General features: G+C 52.6%; 1 protein-coding gene across 3 annotated transcripts in view; it reads left to right on the forward strand.

The window, feature by feature from the left end:
- Positions 1 to 5,376, forward strand: part of FMNL1 (formin like 1) — a 24,188-nt gene extending 18,812 nt beyond the window's left edge. For 2 of the 3 annotated variants that reach the window (XM_039846786.1, XM_039846785.1), the window contains exons 15-26: positions 1 to 70; positions 252 to 376; positions 1,056 to 1,258; positions 1,729 to 1,963; positions 2,130 to 2,198; positions 2,747 to 2,827; positions 2,935 to 3,064; positions 3,229 to 3,392; positions 3,660 to 3,761; positions 3,899 to 3,994; positions 4,277 to 4,397; positions 4,916 to 5,376. The exon at positions 1 to 70 is cut by the window's left edge and continues 230 nt beyond it. In XM_039846786.1, the coding sequence (XP_039702720.1) occupies positions 1 to 70; positions 252 to 376; positions 1,056 to 1,258; positions 1,729 to 1,963; positions 2,130 to 2,198; positions 2,747 to 2,827; positions 2,935 to 3,064; positions 3,229 to 3,392; positions 3,660 to 3,761; positions 3,899 to 3,994; positions 4,277 to 4,397; positions 4,916 to 5,019 (1,500 nt within the window). In that variant the 3' untranslated portion in view covers positions 5,020 to 5,376. Of the gene's footprint in view, positions 71 to 251; positions 377 to 1,055; positions 1,259 to 1,728; positions 1,964 to 2,129; positions 2,199 to 2,746; positions 2,828 to 2,934; positions 3,065 to 3,228; positions 3,393 to 3,659; positions 3,762 to 3,898; positions 3,995 to 4,276; positions 4,398 to 4,567; positions 4,874 to 4,915 lie in introns of those variants that run through there. The other variant, XM_039846787.1, reaches the window with a different exon arrangement.
- The last annotated feature ends 13,305 nt before the right edge of the window (positions 5,377 to 18,681 follow it).

Below are 18,681 nucleotides of genomic sequence, written 5' to 3' on the forward strand. Positions count from 1 at the left end.
CCACCACCCCCACCGCCTCCGGGAGGTCCCACTCCTGCCCTTGGAGGGCCCAGCCCAGAGATGGGCCCAGGTGAGTGGACTGCCTACGGCTGCGGAGAGATGAAGGGTGGGGCCCTGGCCTCGCTGTCCTCCAGGACCCTTTGTGGGTCTCCTACTGCCTCCTGCATGGCCTGTCGTTCCTGGCTATGCTCTGGTACCCTCCAGCCACTCCACTCCCTACCACCCAGTGCTCACCACTCCCTCCTTCTTAGGAGTGAAGGCCAAGAAACCCATCCAGACCAAGTTTAGAATGCCACTCTTAAACTGGGTGGCCCTGAAACCCAGTCAGATCACCGGCACTGTCTTCACTGAGCTCAATGATGAGAAGGTGCTACAGGTGAGTGTGGCCCCGCTTGCCACTAGGGTGGGCACCAGAGGAGGAAGACACTTGCCTGAATCATGCTGGGCACTAGGGGTGGTCACCTCCTCCACCTCATTTTATGGATGAAGACATGGAGGCCCAGGGATGGGCATTAAGCCATACTGGAGTAGCGCATTTAGTAGGCAGTGTATCCTGACCCCTAAAGCCTTTCTCCTCTATTCCTGCAGAGGGGCACATCCCTCCCCCAAGTCTGGCCTCTCTCTCCTCCTTTCAGGCCCCTCTCCCACCACCTTCCTACGGACAACCAGGGCTTCAGCCCTTCTAATTCCACTTCCACTTTTCCAAAAGGGATGTTTTCTCTGGCCTCCAGGACATTGCTCATGCTGTTCCCTCTGCCTGGAATGCCCTTCCTTTTCCCCTTCTCTACCCCTGGACAATGCAGCTTTTCCTTCGACTGTAATGGCTTGAGTCCCCTGGGTTGGGTGCTGTTCCTTCTCCTCCTCCTCCTCAATGCTCCCTTTGCTTCCCCTATACCCTCCTTAGGGCCTGTGGTCGAGCTGGGTTATTGGTTTGTTTCTCTGCCAGTGGCCTGGTCAGGGTGGCTAGGTGGCTCTAGCATGGAGCACAGTGCTTAGCCAGGAATGTACCAGCCCCCAGGCCAACCCAGACCCACCTCCTCTCCCTGTGTCCTCAGGAGCTGGATATGAGTGACTTTGAGGAGCAGTTCAAGACTAAGTCCCAAGGTCCCGGCCTGGACCTTAGCGCTCTCAAGAGTAGGGCAACCCAGAAGGCCCCCACCAAGGCCATACTCATTGAGGCCAACCGGGCTAAGAACCTGGCCATCACCCTGCGCAAGGGCAACCTGGGGGCTGACCGCATCTGCCAGGCCATCGAGACGTGAGTACCTCTGCTCTGGGCTATGGGCAGCCCAGCCTTTCCACTCAGCCAGGGTCATTAGGTAGATCCTAGTAAAAGAGCCCTAACTGTGGGATAGAGCCTACAAAGCTTCATACCAGCTCCGGTCAGGAAGTAGGGCAGGGAACCTTGTTCCCGTTTTCAGGCTGAGAAACCGAAGCCATACCCTGAGTTTATGCCAAGACTGAGATGTTCCCATTCCCTCTCTGCCTCCTTACCCAGCTATGGGCACTCAGGCTCAGGCATTTACAGCTGGGCATCTGCCACTGATGTATGATGGGGACCCCAGGCTTCTCAGTTGCTAACTTTCTTTGACTCCTACCTCTCGTTCCCTTAAGCTGTTGGCAAATAGCAAATACCGAAGTCCATTTATTCAATCAGGGAAAGGGAGGGGCCAGTCCTGCTCTCAAGAACTAATGGGTATGGAGCGATACCTACCCCTCTGCTTCCAGGTATGACCTCCAGGCCCTTGGCCTGGACTTCCTGGAGCTGCTGACCCGCTTCCTTCCCACGGAGTATGAACGCAGCCTCATCGCCCGCTTCGAGAAGGAGCAGCGGCCGATGGAGGAGCTGTCGGAGGAGGACCGCTTCATGCTGCGCTTCAGCCGCATCCCTCGCCTGCCAGAGCGCATGGCCACGCTCACCTTCCTGGGCAACTTCCCGGATACTGTCCAGCTGCTCATGCCGGTGTGGGCGGGGCAGGCAGGGCATTGTGGGTGCCTCTTGGGTTGGGGTTGGGGAGGAGGTCCCTCTCAGCCTGGGCTCTACGAGGGCATTTGGGGGTGCTTGTGCCTCCTGTGGGCTTGCCCTCACCCCACCCCAACTTACCTCGCCTCCGCTATCTCACCCCCAGCAACTGAATGCCGTCATTGCAGCCTCAATGTCCATCAAGTCCTCTGACAAACTCCGGCAGATCCTAGAGGTGAGAGCCCAGGGCAAGGGTCTGGGACGTAGGGTCTACCCTTGATTCATTGCCTTTTCTGAGTCCGGTGAGGAGACCCAGGCCTTGTCTTGCACACCTGGGAGGCAACAGATATGTTCCCACCTCTCTCATATAGGCTCAGGGTGGGGATGGGGACATGCACGTCAGACCCTGCCTGAGGACTCAGCCCCTCTGGTGGTTACTGTGTGATTAGCAGAACATCCACACCTGCTCAGCAGTCTCAGAGAATCAATGGAAATGGCTGTTAGAAAGGTGGCAGCCCCACAGCCTAGGAGGAGATGTTGGCAGGACAGTTTGGTGTAGGAATAGCAGAGAACAAAATTGGGTATGCCATAGTGTTAGCTGTGCACGTTGTGTCAAACATGTACACATGCATGTACATGTGTCACGGACCTGAGAAGTCCATGCAGGAGTGCGGTAAGGTCTGAGTGTGGGGCTTGCTCCTTGCCACCTTTTCCTGTACAATTTATACTTCAGGGGGTTTCCTCAGCCCAGCACCCTGCTGAGCTCTCCCCTGCCTCCCCCAGATTGTCCTGGCCTTTGGCAACTACATGAACAGCAGCAAGCGTGGAGCGGCCTATGGCTTCCGGCTCCAGAGTCTGGATGCGGTAAGGGGCAGGAGAAGGGGTCCCCTTCTGCCTGGGGGCCCCCTGGGGGACCCCCGGGGGGTGGGGGAGGGCTGGTGGCCTCTGGCTTACAGCAGGTCCTCATTCAGCTGCTGGAGATGAAATCGACTGACCGCAAGCAGACGCTACTGCACTACCTGGTGAAGGTCATTGCTGAGAAGTATCCACAGCTCACAGGCTTCCACAGCGACCTTCACTTTCTGGACAAGGCAGGCTCAGGTATGAGTGGGAGGTACCCCCTCTTGGGTGAGGGAAGGGGCTCAGCCCTGGGGACTGATATGGGTTGGGAGAAAGTAAAGAGACCACAGACCACAGGATGTGATGGGGCGAGAATGCTGCCTCTCTGATTCCTTGCCTCTCTACTGCCCCCCCTCCCCATTCAGTGTCCCTGGACAGTGTCCTAGGGGATGTGCGCTCCCTACAGCGAGGCCTGGAGTTGACCCAGCGGGAGTTTGTGCGGCAGGACGACTGCCTGGTGCTCAAGGAGTTCCTGAGGGCCAACTCGCCCACCATGGATAAGCTGCTAGCAGACAGCAAGACCGCTCAGGTGGGCTGGGTCTGGCCCAACCCCGGAGGTGGGGAGGGTGGGGTGGCGTATGAAGGGCTACCTAGGTGGGGTTGAATAGCCAAAGCCTAGAGGGACATGGCTCCAGCAGGGCCACCTTGGGGGATGGAGGAGGAGTGAGGGGCAGAGTGAAGGAGTGAGGGGAGGGCGGAGGTGATGAAGTGGCTGGTGTCTTAATGGGGGGGTTACAGAGCTGTGGTCAGGCTCCAAGGGGTCCATGCTGATGGAGCTGACAGGCTGTGCCCGCAGGAGGCCTACGAGTCCGTGGTGGAGTACTTCGGAGAGAACTCCAAGACCACGTCGCCCTCCATGTTCTTTTCCCTCTTTAGCCGCTTCATCAAGGCCTACAAGGTATGTGTCTGGTGGGCAGGCTGGGACCACTGCAGCCTCTCCACTTGGGTGGTGGGAGGGGCAGGGGCTGCTTCTGTCTGAGGAGCAGGTTAGGTGAGAGCGGTTTTTGTTCATGGAGACCCATCTCGGCCCCTCAGAAAGCTGAGCAGGAGGTGGAACAGTGGAAGAAAGAAGCAGCTGCCCAGGAGGCAGGCGCCGACATGCCGGGCAGAGGGGAGCCCCCAGCACCCAAGGTAGGCTGCTGCCTCTGAGTTTGGTCCTGGAGGTAGGTGGACCCTACCTCCCAGACCCTTGTCCTGGGCACCGCATCCCAAAGATCTGGCCCTCCTCCACACTTTTTACTAACAGACCCTGCCCAAGGCGAGGACAGCGTTCCAGTAGCCTGATATGGGAATGGGTTCCTTCTACTCAAGCCAGCAGTGGGGGCTTGCTGTGGGGGACCAGACAGATGGAGTTTGGTGGTGTGGGGGAGGGGATCCCAGAGCTGGAGCTGCATACCCTTCCCCTCCTCCTAGTCCCCACCCAAGATTCGTCGGCAGCAGATGGACCTCATCTCTGAGCTGAAACGGAAGCAGCAGAAGGAGCCACTCATCTATGAGAGTGACCGTGACGGGGCCATTGAAGATATCATCACAGGTGAGGGCTCGGCCAGGCCTGTCCTGTCCTCAGTCTGTCCTTCTGTGCTGTCCTTCATCCACGCTGCCTCCTCCCTGGGGGGTCTGGCTGCCTCACGGCCTCTTTGCTACTTTTTCTGTCTTTTTTTTTCTTTTTCCCTTCTCTCTCCCCTCCTCCGTCCCAACCCTCAGTGCTCAAGACGGTGCCCTTCACGGCCCGCACCGGCAAGCGGACATCCAGGCTCCTCTGTGAGGCCAGCCTGGGAGAGGAGATCCCCCTATAGCCCCCAGGTACCCAGATGGTCTGGTGTCTGATCCCAGTGGTTGCTCACGGCCCTGGGGAACCTTGGGGGACTAAGTCTTGCTTGCCCTCCCCTGGGCCATGCATGCTGGGATGTGTTTGAGAGGGTCTGGTAAACATAAACAGGCCCCCTGCCCCATGCGTACAACCTGCATCTCTAGAAGGTGAGGCGTGTGCCTTGGAGTGGTGGTCTCAGCCCTAGGCAGACTCCTGAAGCGTAAATGTGTCTTCTCTGCTAGATCTGCGGAACCAGCCCTACATTCGTTCAGACACAGGCCGCCGCAGTGCTCGCCGGCGCCCCCTGGGGCCCCCCGTGCAGGTCACCTCTGATCTCTCTCTGTAGCCTCCATTTCTGCAGATAGACTGTGGAGTAGGGGCAGGGGCAAGCTGGGGCTCAAGGAAGGTGGTGAATACCCTCAGCTCGGCTGGGCCGGGCAGCCCCCTCTGCTGCTGTCCCCCACTGTGGGCCCACTTCAAATGGGCAGGCACGGCCTCATCTTGCCATAGGGGGCAGTTTTGCCGGCCCCTCCCTCCAAATGCTGCTTGCAGCATCCCTTGCCCCCCAATAGCCATACTGTATTTAGCCTCAGTGGGAGCCTGGCCGGTAACTTATAAAGTGCAACCTCGCCCCATCCCCAACTCCAGGGACTCTCCATGGACCTTATTTTTATACAAGATTAATAAAGATGTTTGCAAAAGATCTGCGTCCGCTCCGTGCCCTCCACTACACCGCAGCCGGTTTCACTCAGCACATGATTTACTTGTACAAGTTCTTCTTCGCAGGCCCTTGCAAACAGATCGGCGAAGGGGAGAAGGGCTGCTTTTGCACTAGAGTTGGCGGAGAGGAAGCCAGCTTCCAGGGGCTTATATTCTCTAGTGGCTGATCCACGAATCCTGCCGGAGAGTGGAGGAAACGGGTGAAAGGTCCAGTGCACCGTTAGGGTTAGAGACGCTGGATTAGCTACAGTCAGTCCGCCTCTGTGCCAGCCCATCCCTTAGTCCCTTAGACGCCAGTCCCACCTCCTACCTGGGTACCATGCCCTGTCCTTAGGTCTGTGAGTGATCTCAGATCACATCTTCGCCTGTCCCGCCTCCATCTCCGCCGGCCCTGTCCCCATTTCTTGGAGTCCTGCTCCCACTCTTCGCCTGCCCCTCCCATCCCCACTTGTGACATCCCCTGTGTCTGTCCGGTTCCTATTCTCCTGTCCCACCCCTCACATGGCCCGCCCCTTATCTGCATGGCCCGCCCCCGTGCACTGGCCACACCTCCTTCCCCAGCTTTCACCTTGGCTGCGCATCTTCGGATTGGGTTTGGGGTGGCTGGGGCGGTAGGGGCGGTAGGGGCGGTAGAACTTGGAAAATCGGACTTCAGAGCATGGCACCGGATTACGCGTCTTGTGTTCTGGCAGCGTCTGCTCGGCCAGATTAGGTATCTGAGAGTAGGGGCTGGGCGCACCTGGTGTGGGGAAGCCCGTCGGAGGAAAAGGAGGGGGCCAGTTCTGAGAGTTGGTCCCGAGTGAAAGTCCCCCCTCCCGCAGTCCCCGCCCCCAAAAAGGGGCGCACCCGTTTTGTGCAATCTGTTTAGCGAGCGCACCAGCTGGGTGCTGGTAAGGCCGCTGAGGCGTGTGGCCTGGCAGAAGAAGGTGAGGCCCACTCGAGCACTGGCGGAGTGGTCCTGGCCGCGGGACCAGCTTTTGCAGCTTGAGTTCAGCCGCAGAGCCCGCTGCTGCTTGGAGTAGTAGCTTGAAAAAGAAAAGTGGGGCAGGGGCCTCAGACACTGCCTCCCCCAGCCCTCTCCGTCTCACAGGCGGGAAACCAAAGCAGGACAAGAAGCCACTCGTCTCTGGCCTGGGGTGAGTGGGGGCCTATTTCTGGGGCAGGCACATCAGGGGACCCCCATACAAGACAGAGTCTCCTCTCCTTATTCTGGGTCCTAAGGCTGGATACATAGAGTTGTGCCCACCTCATCACCTCCTGCATTGACTTGTAGGGCACAAAGCCCAGCCCAGCCTCATCAGCTTGAACAGCATCTCGAAGAACAGGGTCTGCAGGCGCTGCTGGTCACAGCCCTGGCTATTCCTCACCTGGCCTGGTATCAACACAGGAGGGTAAGGAGGAGCTTCCCCAGGCCAGCCCCCTCTTGCCCCTCCAGCCTTGCCACTCACTCAAGCACTGAGCCAAGCGGTGGCTGTTGGTGAGGACACCCAGGAAGTCTTTGAAGCTTACGGTTCTATCACCTGGGATGAGAGAGGAGGGGGTGCTGTGGGTGCCTACCCCTGCAGAAGGCCTACCCTGCACAACCATCAGGGGCTTGCCAGAAGTTCCAGGCATTCAAGAAGTCAGTCCTGCCTCTAGCTGAGTGTCGACCCTGGTTGAGTTGGGGAGAAATAGCCCTTGGCCCGGGGGAGCCCCAAGTCAGGATGCGGATCAACATGGCAGAAATGTTTAGGGGCTATGGGATAGGGATGTTGATCAGGGCAGGCTTCTTGGAAGAGGGAACTTTAAATTAAGACCAGGCCAGGGATTCTGTGGTCAAGGGAGGTGTTCTCTGGGGCTAGAGATGAGAGAGAACAAGAAGGCAGAGATGAGGACACCTACCATCCAAGTCTGCCTGCTGCAGAGCCTCACACATCTCCCGTGGGCTCAGCTGGATACCCACGTTGCTTAGGGCAGCTTTCATGCTGCGCATGTCCACAGTGCCTGTTGGGCTGGAGCTGAACAGTTTGAAGATATCCTGGAACGCTGGGGGCAGGGAAGAGAGCCAGCAGCAAAGTGAACTGCACCCACAGGAACTCTGACATCTGCCCGCTTTAGATCAGATGGGGCTGAGGACTTGAGTCACTCCAACTCCCCAGGCATTATAACTTTTAATATAAACAACAGTGGCTGCTGTGTGTTGGCACTTAAGTGCCCATTCAATTCTCATGTCCCAAACTCATGTTTAGACATGTTTATATGAAAAACAATTGAAACTCATGTCCAAGGTCACAACACTAGTAGGGGTAATGCTGAGCTTTGGACTCCCCGAGTCTGGCTCTGGAACTACAATAGTTTGAGGCTACTGGCACCTGGTATGTAGCAGGCACTGAAAATATTGATTGATGAAATGATTCTGCTTTAAGGGACCTCTGCTAATATCATAGCATGATTTTTGGGGGATTCTGGGGTCCCCAAATGTTGAAAAGTTTTCTTCTACCCCAATCCACAGCCCCAGGCCCCAAGGGGGCAGGGAACTCAGATTCTTTGTTTCCATCATTTCTCCCAATTTCCCTCCTCTCTCCCTTCTTCTATCCTGTTCATCCATCTATCCATTCACCATCCAAATATCTTTTTATCCACTAATCCGTTCTTCCTTCCGTGAGCGCGTGCACACACACACACACACACACACACACACACACACACACACACACACACACACACACCCATCCACCAATGAACCCTGGGGTTGTAGAGATGAACAAATCAGACTGGCATGGAGGGAAGGTTACAATACAATCACTGCTTCTGCTTCTCACAGTGACTTCGGCCTCTGGACAGGCGACCCCTTGTAGTTCTGCCCTGAGCACCTCCTAATTTTCCTCCCTGCTCCCAGCTGCAGGGCCCTCACCTGCCAGCTGCCGGGGTGTCAGGAGTAGCATGTTCTCGTCTGCAAAGCTGCCTCGGGGAAAGAGGTTGGAAAGGCCTTTACACCTGCTGCAGAGAGATGCCAGGGCCAGGCAGGCCTTGCCCCAAACCCAGCGCCCTAGGCCTGGCGGCCTGTCCCTGCCCTCACCTCTGGAGCCCAGCACCTGGGCCTGACTGCACTGAACGAGTAGCCACAAAGCCCTTGAACTCCTTGGCCTTTGGTGAGGTCTGCTCAACCCCTGTGGCCATGGCCGCTCCTGGCTCTGTCTGGGTCAGCAGGGCAGTGTGCTGCTGCAGCCTCCCCTTCTGCGTCCTGTCGCCCTTCCCCTCTTCTGGATCTCGAGTGAGCTGTCTTTTAGGCTTCTGTGGAGGCCTTGGAGGTGGGGAGAAGACACTCCCCACTTGAGTGCTGAGACTGCAGGGGACCCAGGACTAGACCTGTGGGCACACAGCTCCACCTCCTCCCAGGACCCCCATGCCAATCTGCACCCACAGTCCTATATCCAGGGGATTCTGGGGACAGTAGCTTGTGGTAGTAGTGGCCCCTCCTCCAGCCCTGGTCACCTGTATGTTCTCTGTGCTGCCAGGGGTCTCTTGGTCTTCCGCCCTCTGCTGCCTGAAAGGCAGAGTCACAGGCTCTGAGAATGGTCCAGTACCCCAGGCCGAAGCTCCCAGGCTGGCTTTAGGATGGATTTTAAGGTCTTTTGGCAGGGGTGCACGCTCTCCCTCACCACAGGCCTGTTTTTCTCTCCTGGGGGAACTGCTGCTTTATTCTTTTGAGTTTCTGCCTCCTTTAAGGCACCCGAATTTGTGACTCCACCCTGGAAGCTCACACAGGAGACAGAAGCCCAGGGGAAAAAGAAGCAAGCCTAGAGTCCGGAAGTCAGAGCATGTGAGGTTGGGGGCCAGTCCCAGGTGGCCCTGTGACTATCTTACCCCAGCTTCCCTGGGAAGGATCCCCTTTTCCAAACGATGCAAATCCACAAACCACATTAAAAAAGAAATACTCTAGGAAGATGCATCCCAACAGCTGAATGATACCTTTGGCCCAGCCTCTCTCCAGATACCTCTGCATCTCCTCCTCTTCCCTCCTTCCAGCCTCCTGCCCCCTTCTCCTCTGGCCCTCAGCCCATTCTTAAGTGCTCACCTCTTCCTAATCCAACTTTCCTAGACCTTGAGCACCTCTTTGCCGGCCCCCTCTCAAGGCAGGGCAGGCTCTTGAGGATCTGCAAGGCTGGGCTTTCACTTGACAGGGAGCCATGGACCGGAGCAGGTCTTAAAGCCCATCAGGGACTAAGCCATGGCTCTGCTTCCCGCTTTTCTCTCTCTCCGACTTCCTTCTTCATTACCATGTCCATCCCCACACTCAGAATTCCCTTCCCTCCTTTGCTGCCATCCCTTCTCTCCCAGAGCCTTCCTCACATTGCCCGTCTTCTCCTGATATGGGAAACTTTGTGCAACTTGTGTGCACGTTTAGTACACATTTGTATTGATGTGTGTGTATACATGATGTGTGTGGAGCATACTTCTGTCTATGTGTGTGGATGTGTTATATGTGCCTGTCTGTGTGATATGCTGCTGGTCAGCTGATGATATGTGTGTGTGTATGTGTGTGTGTGTCTGGATTGCGTGCACTATTACACATGGTTCTCCCCTACATTTTGAGGTACCTCTAACTCAAGTCTATGGGCCCCTGGAGGGCCAGTCCTCTGGCTTTCTTCCTCCCAGCCCCTGGACACCGTTCCTTCCCCACACCAGGCCTTCCTCATGGAGAGAAGCAGGAAGAACGCCCTTCAGACTTGCCTTCTTGCTTGCCCAGCCCCACCCCTGGGAGGCTCTCTCCTCAGATGATCCCAACCTGTTCCTGGCTTCAGGCCAAGACGACGACCCATTTCAGGATCTAAGAAACTAAAGCCTCAGAAAGGGCACTGAGGCCTCCCCAAGACTCATCAGAGGCCTAGATAGATGTAAGTGAAGTGGAACTACCCGTGGGGAGTGAGCGAGGACAAACAGGGCTGGTAAAGCCCTCAGGGAGCAGGGGGCACTGGGGTAGCTAAAAAATGAGGGGGACATCCCTAAAAAATTGAGACCAGGACTTCGTAGCCAGGTGAGCTCACTGGTCTGGGAGTGTCTGCACAAAAAGTCTGAGCCAGGGGCCAGCACTGGAGGCTTTACTGGTTTTGTTTAGTCATCTCTCTGGGGGAAGAAGGGGACGACAGCTTAAAATGGATTTTCAGCAATAATGGACTCCCTTTCTTGGCTCCCGGCACCGGCACCGAGCTGCAACGCAAAAGAGAGAGTGTCACTTGGGTCCTGGTGGGAAGGGTGGGGGAGAGGAATGCACCCAGAGGCCTTTCCAAGGAGGGCACTGGGGTTAGAGGGCCTAGCCCAGCTGCACGCTGATGAGCAGCTGACATTCTTTTGTGTTCATTCATCACCAAGAAGAAGGGATGCTGGAGAACCCTGTTTCCTCATTTGCCACTCAGTGGAAGTGTCCTGGGCCCTGGGCTGGGGCCATCAGGGTCTCAGCAGAGCAGATACTAGCCTAAGTTTTTCTGTGGGGGAGGGGCCATCTGTCTCTGGGTGAGAAGCTTCCTAATGCTAGAATGGCCCTTCCCATTTTGAACTCCAGTCTCTGCTGGAGCCCTGGAGCGCTCACCCTCCATGGTCACTAGGCCTTCTCCTGCCCTGGCCTTGGCACTGCACCTCAGTCCACTGGAACCTTGTTTCCAGCAGCCTTTATGAGGTCACTGAGGTTAAGACGTCACAGCCCACCCCATCCCCCACCCAAGCCCCTCATTCCGCTGTTCCCCACTCCCACCCGACTGTGTGAGGAGTGGGCCCGCCCACACAGCCTAGCACGGCCTCCTCTTGGGAGAAGCTGTGCACCATCCTCACTTTTTCTCATCTCCTTGCTGCGGAGGGGACACAGCTGGAGACTGGAGCAACTTCAATTGCCCTTGAATGGTGGTCTTCTGGATTCCTGGCTTCCTACAGTCAAAGAAATTCTTGTGTTCCAGCTTCTGAGCTCTGTGTGGCTCCTCGGTTTCCAGTGGTTTCTCTGGTGACTTCTTTGGCAACTCAGAAAGCTTCTCCTGCTCTGGCTTGTCCTTAGCAGGCTGGGAGGCGTTCTCTACCATGGGCTCTGTAGAAGGCTCCATGGCCTTCTGGGGCGGAGTTTTTATCATGTGCTCCAAACTGGGCAAGTCCATCTTGTTGGAAGAGGCCACGGCTAGGGAAGATGCGAAGTTGATCAAATCTTCCAGGCCGAGAGATGGTTGGAGAGTGGGGGAAGGCGAGGGGGCGCTTGGTGGCTGATCGGAGACTGTGTCTGGAAGATCTGGCTGGATGCTGGGGTTCTGGAGCTGCTCTTTGGAGCACGGGGTGTTCTTGGGGACTGACCCCTGTTTTGGGTGGCTTTTGGTCTTATCTGTGTTCTTCTTGCCAGGCTGCCTGCTGGTTTCCTGTTTCAGGTTGTATTCTGAGGCCTGGATGAACTTGTCTGCCCAGAAGAGGTGCTTGGAGGTCTGCACATGGATAGAGCGTTGGTAGGTGAACTCCTGATCCTCCAGGTCCACTTTCTGTGGGGGCTCCAGCTCTAGCAATTCATTCTCCTGCTGAAAAGTTTCAACTGAAAGCTGAAGAGGCACCTGTCCCGGAGGTCCTCCCTGGCACCCATTCTCTGCCATGCTCCCCACCCTCACCCATCCCCTGCTGCTCATTTCCTTCTCTATACTTACCTCTTTGCAGGTGGAACTCAGGTAGTTGGAGGTCAAAGTCATAGTGCCCTGGCTGGCATCCTGCTGTGTTAGTTCCGCTGTGCAGGAGTGGAGGGACTCTGTCTTGTCCTGTTGCTCAGGGTCTTCACAGTAGGCTTCCACGTGGGAGTCCTGCTTAGCCTCAGGATTGAGTGTGGGTGCTGGGCATGGCTCAGCTTTGGTCTCTGGTTCTACCTCCATCTCCAGTTCTGGGGCTACATCCAGGTCCACTATTTGTGGAGTCTCCAGCTCTAGCAATTCATTCTCCAGCTGAAAAGTTTCAACTGAAAGCTAAGGAGGCCCCTACCCCTGAGGTCTTCCCTCGCATCAATTTCCTGCCAGACTTACCCCCGACCCCAAACACTGCTAACTTCCTTCCCTACACTTATCTCTTTGCAGAGACCTGCCTGGGGCAGGGAGGCCTTGTGGGCAGGTGGTGAGGGTGGGTGTGCCTGAGTGTGCCAACACTGGCCTGGTACTAGGGTCCCAGAATTGTCAAGGGCAGGGGCTGGTCAGAATTTAGGGAAGATGGGTCTCAAGGAACCCTGTCCCTTGCCTACCACCTCCCCATAAGAGGTGACCCAGTTCACCGTTACGTCCGATTCATCTTCCTCTTGTGCCTGCTCATGTTGGTTTACGTCATCCCTAAGACAGAAGGAGACAGAGGGTGACAGGGCTCCATGGGGTGAGGTGGGATGGCTTTAGCAGAAAGGGAGTTTCTGGGACTAGCAAGATGCTCCCAGCTCATCCACTCCTCTGGCTGTCCCCAATCCCACTAAGAATTCTGGAGGTGTATTCTCAAACTCCAGCGTGTTTAGGAAGTGCCTGGAGAGCTTCCTCAGTTGCCTCCCCACCTGCAAGGAGGGATCCAGTTGGTTGGAGGTGAGCCCCAGGAATCTTTGTTGTAATTAAGCATTTTGTTAGCTGGTGCAGCTCACTTGGAGGACCAGTGCCCAGAAAGTGACTCCTCACAAAAGGAAAAGCACAGGACATCACCCCACTCCCACCCCCTGCCACCAACCTGCCCAGTCCCGGCTTGCCAGATGTGAAAAACAGAGGTGTATGTGTTTGTGCGTGTGTGTGTGTAGGGTTCGTCAGTTTTTGTCTGCAATGTGCTGCCATCTTGGCTGTTGCTTTCAGGGCTCAGCCATGTGACCACTTCTCCTCTTTAGGCACCTGCCCACCCCAGCTCAGATAGCTCTGTCCTTAGACCAAAGTGGCTCTAAGGAATCAGGTCCCATCCACGTCCCTGGGTGTTCTCCACCACTCCTTAATCTTCCTCCAACATCAGCGACTGGAGGCAGAAGCAGAAGGGGAAATGACACCTCCCGCCAATGGCCTGTTGGCCTGGATACTGCCTTTGGGAAGATTTTGGAAATGAACAAGATAGACGGAGATCCTGGGTTAGGAGGGTAAGTGAAAATGTGGCAGTGGTGGCTGAGGGTAGTAAGTGTTGGTGGTCCTGGAAGGTGGAGGAGAGGTCCTATGATGGTGGGGAACTGGTTCTCACTGTGTCTCCATAATGTCCACCGACTCCTTGCTACAGCAGGGAAGTCCATTGGCACCTGGTAGAAAGAAGGTGAGAGGAAGGGAGCTGCAGGTGAGGACAGTGCCTGAGGGATCCTAAAGCCCGTGGTGCTGTTCCAGGAACCCCCTCCCGCCCTCCCTGTCCTCACCTCAGCCCATTTTCCAACCCCTCTCCCATCCTGCCCTTCCTCTCCTCATTCTCTCTTGCCAGTGTCACCCGTCTGCTCACCTCCACTCTCCATGCGGGCCCATCACCACCCTTTGTGAGGGTGAATGCTAACAAGCATTCATTTCCATTTATTGAAAGCTACTAGCCCAGGCATTGTGTTGAGCACGTTCTGTGCCCTAGCTCATTGATTCAACACAAAAAATGAGGACGTTCATTTGCCTCAGCTGATCCTTCAGGAAGTCAGTACTTGAATGCGAATTTGACTCAGAAAACTTAACTGCTCTGCTCCACATGCTGTCTGTCCTACCCAGGAGCCTGTAACGGTGTGGGGTCTCCCATCACGCGTAGACGAACTTTCATCACCCTCCACTCCTGCCCCTCTGTCCCCTTTCCTCCACTCTCTCTGGGCAGGCTTCAGATCTGCTGCTCACCCTAATCCTGGCCCCTTCTACACTGAAGTCTGTTTTTTCTTCCTCTGGCTTCTCACCCCATCGCACCCCGAGGTCATCTATCCCCAAATCCAGGCCAGGGTTCTCACCCCAGGTGCTTGTTCTGAGGTGATGCCGACATGGATTTGGTGATTTATGAGCTCTGATCAACCTCTGCAGAGGAGACTGACTCCTTCGGGGAGGTCTCATCATCCCAGGCCCCTTCTTAAAGGCTTGTATCTTTTTCCAAAGAAGCTGCTTTTTCTTACTCTGGGGATAGGGGTTCCCAGGCTGTCCCATTCTCTGCTCCCCAGGATAGTAGATAGGGGTTGATGGTGGGGTTATCATGGCAATGGGCAAGCTAGGTCCCCAGGAGCTTGGAGTGTGGCAGGAAGTGACAGCCTCGGGTCTGGTGAGAAGGATTGCTCCCAAGATTATATCAGGATGGGAATGTGCTGTGGCCTCTTCCTAGAGATGTAGAGGCTGGGAACGGTCCTTGCACGGCTGGTCCTGAGACTGGGATTTGGATACATCTGTTCATCCCAGGGATCTTGGCTCAGCTGGGTGGCTGGGCTACGAGTGTGTGTGCCACCAAGGACAGGCTCCCAGGGGAAGCTCGGTGGTCTCTTCAGAACCCTCCACATCCTCGACTAACGCTCTCTTGGCTTCCTCTCCATGGCTCTTGTCATCTCCAACTCTACCTGCCCAAGTGCTGCTGCTCCCCAGGCCTCTGACCTCACAGCCTTCCCTTGCTTGTCGAGAAAGTTTCCCTGGCAATTGAATTGACACCACAGCCTGAACCCTTCCATAAACAGCAGCTGGGTGTGGATAGGAGGAACGATTATGGTGTGAACCTTACAGCAGCACTGGGGGTTGGAAGCTAAAGTACGAGGTTGACTCAACTTGGGGCCTCAGTGCCCAGTGTGGGAATGTTCTATTAGGGATTCAAGTGATGCTCTGTAGCATGTGAAATATTTCCAATTTCCAATTGCTGGTTGCTAATATATGGAAATGTATTGATCTTGTATTCTGACACTGTCCTGAAATCCTATTAGTTCTAGTTTTATTTGTCTATAGATTCCATAAGATTTTCTACATAAACAATAATGTGTGTGACTCAAGACAGTATCACTTCTTCCTTCCCAATCTGGACATCTTATTTCCTTTTCATGCCTTATAGCACTGAGAACAATCTCTAGTACGTTGCTGAATAGAGTGGAGAGTGGACATTCTTGCTTTGTTCCTGAGAGCAGGGGGAAAGCATTCAGTATTTCACCATTAAGTTTGGTGTTAGCTGTGGTTTTTCTCACAGGTGGCTTTTGTCGGGTTGATGGTGTTCCTTTCTATCCTCAGTTTACTTATTTTTTAATTAGGAAGAGATGTTGGATATTGTCTGATGCTTTTTCTGCATTATTGAGATGATCATATAATTTTTCTTTTATATTTTGTTAATGTATATGTTCTACATTACATATATGTTAAGAAATGAATAATATTTTATGTTATTCGGTTAATAATGTATATGGTGAAATACATTGATTTTTTAAATGTTACACCAATTTTACGGTTCTGGGATAAACTTCGTTTGGTCATGATGTATTATCTTTTTATATATTTTTAAAATTTGATTTGCTAACTTTTTTCCTGTTTTGGAATTTTCACATGTATGTTCAAGGAATGTACTGGTGTGTAATTTTCTTTTCTTGTAATGTCTTTGTCAGATTTTGATAGAAGAGTAATGCTGGCTTCATAAATGAGTAGAGAAGTATTCCCTCTTCAATTTTCTAAGTTTGCATAAAATTGGTATTATTTCTTCTTTATGTTTAGTAGAATTCACAAGTGAAGCTTGTGAACCTAGGCCTGGAGTTTCCTTGGAGAAGATTAAGTACAGATTCAACTTTAGAAAATAGGTAGAGGACTATTCAGCCTATCTATTTCTTTTTTATTGTGGTAAAATATATATAACATAATTAAGTATATCGACATTGGCATTAAGAACATTCTTTCACATTGTTGTGCAGCCATCACCACCAGCACCTCCAGAAAATATCTATTTCTTCTTGAGTGAGCTTTTAGAGTTTGCATTTTTTAAGGAACTTGTTCATTTTATCTAAGTTGTCAAATTTATTGGCATAAGTTGTTCATAATAGTTCCTTATCATTTTCATATCTGTAGAATCTGTAGTGATGTTACCGCTTTCATTCCTCATTGGTAATCTTTATGATCTTTCTTTTTTTTTCCGGTTTGGTTTGGCTAGAAATTTATCAGTTTTGTTGATCATCTTGAACCAGCCAAAGAGAGATATGGTTGATTCCTACCTGATCTCCCTAAAGTGACATCTGCCAGGCAGTAAGCCTGTAGTCACAGGTTCCCGATCAGCTTTTAATGATTGCACTCTTAAACGTGCACAACCAAGCATCACCAGACATTTGAAGAAACTGCCAACATGCAAGTGACAGACCAAGAGAAAAGATGACTCTAGAGTACCAGAAGTAATTTGGGAAACAGAAGGGAGCTTAAAGAAAACTCTAATCATCTTCAGAGATTCAGAGATGGAGATACTCAACGATTTATATTGCATCCAAAAAGCAAGAACAGGATGCTATCAAAAAAGAATTAGAGAAAGAAAGAGCTTTTTGGTAAGTAGAATTGAAAAATAAAACACAGAGAAATTTCCCAGAAAGTGGAACCCAAATATCAAAACAATGTGGAAGAAAAGAATCAATGGGAGGTCCAGGTCTAAGTTATAGAAAGGAAATCTAGACAGAATAGAGAACATGGGGAAGAAGAAAAGGGAAATAGAAATTTCCCTGAGCTTAAGGACATCATTGGCTTAAAAGGGTTCACCGAATGCCTAGCATTACAAATGTCAAAAGATCCCTGCTGTGAAAATTCATTGCACCAGGAGCAAAGAATTTCTAAATGCTTCTAAAGTGGAAAAACTAGTCACCTACAAGGGGAGGAGAATCATACTGGCATTATCGTTAGCCACAATGGTTGCCTTTAAAATTCTGAGGAAAATGATTTTTAATCCAGAATTTTATATTGAGCCAAACTATCATTTCAGATATGGAAAGACTCAGAAAATTTGACTCCTCTTTTTTGGGGAAGTCATTTAAGGATGTGCTAAAGCAAAATTAAGGAGTACAACAAGAGGACCAGGAAGGAAATAGTGTGTCCAGTCCAGGTAACCAGCTGAGTCCCAGGATGTTAACTGTTTAGAGACCTATGACCACTACACATAGTTGTCAGAAGATGGGCCCTGGGCAGCAGATCTCTGAAATAAAACAAACAAACAAACAAATAAGAAACAAAACTGATAGAATAGCTGGCTAGATGTCAAGGTTGAAGCAAACTAAGACTATGATAAAACCAAAGAGCATAAAGAAAGGGCACCTAGAAACCCCAGGAAAAAGAAAAAGCTACATGAGAAAGAAAAGGTAATTGTGGCAACTCTTGGCTCTTCAGGGAATGGCAATTATGTAGTCACAATAATGTAAATCCTGTTTACACATAGACAAAATTTGGAAGACATAATTGTGGTTATGGGACAATGTAAATGTTACCACCCTTGATATTAAAAAAAAAAAAAAACCAACCAAAAATTCAGGTTAGAGTCTTTGGAGGTGAAAGGCAGGAAAGAAAGCCGAAGTGGGGAAAGGTAAGGGCACTCAAAGCTTCATCTTACTGTGTGGGGTGTCAAAAGACACTGTCTAAAGTTGATGAAAAGATAAAGACATAAGTACATTAAGCTTACAAAGGTATTGGCAGAGCTAAGAACAATGTTGGGAGGATAGGGGAGGGGAGGGCTATTAGAGCAGGAAGGTGGTAATGTCTAGAACTGAGAAACCAAGAAAGAGCCTGTAAGCTCGTAGAGCAATAAGAAGGTAGGAAGGCAGAGAAACAGTTGAATTGAAACAACTGTGGTCGCTCTGAGGAGTGAGACTGGGGGCGTGGTGTGGGGATTCTTGCTTTTCATCACTGAATAAGCTCTTCAGCGCTATTTGACCACATGCATATATTTCTTTGATAAAGTTAAAAGAAAAGGTCGATCCCCAGCTACAGGCCAGGCACTGTGCTAGAGGCTGAGGAGAAAGTAATGATAGACAGTCCCTGCCCCGGAGCTTTCAAGCCTGTGGCCATGACCACTGGAGACTCTCCAATCTCGATTTCTCTTATCTGTCTAGACTCAAACTACAGTCACCGATTACACATTTTCCCTAAGGGCCCTCAACTTCACCTTTTCCAAAACATTATGGATCCCTTGTCAGAGCCTGAGCTGTCTCTTCTCTCTGGAATTCCCTTGTTTCCTATTGTGGTGATGCTCAGGGTTCATTTCTCCTGGAGACTTTCCAGACTCTACCTCATGGCCCTGGGCTAAGGGCTGCTCCTCCAGTCACCCCACCCCGCCCGGTAGACCTTGATCTCAGAGCATGGCCTCTTGCTGACCCTCAATTAGATTTGGGCAGAGTGTGTGGGTTGCTCGCTCTGCATCT

Source organism: Pteropus medius, unplaced genomic scaffold (assembly GCF_902729225.1).
Source record: "Pteropus medius unplaced genomic scaffold, Ma_sr-lr_union100, whole genome shotgun sequence".
NCBI lineage: Eukaryota > Metazoa > Chordata > Mammalia > Chiroptera > Pteropodidae > Pteropus > Pteropus medius.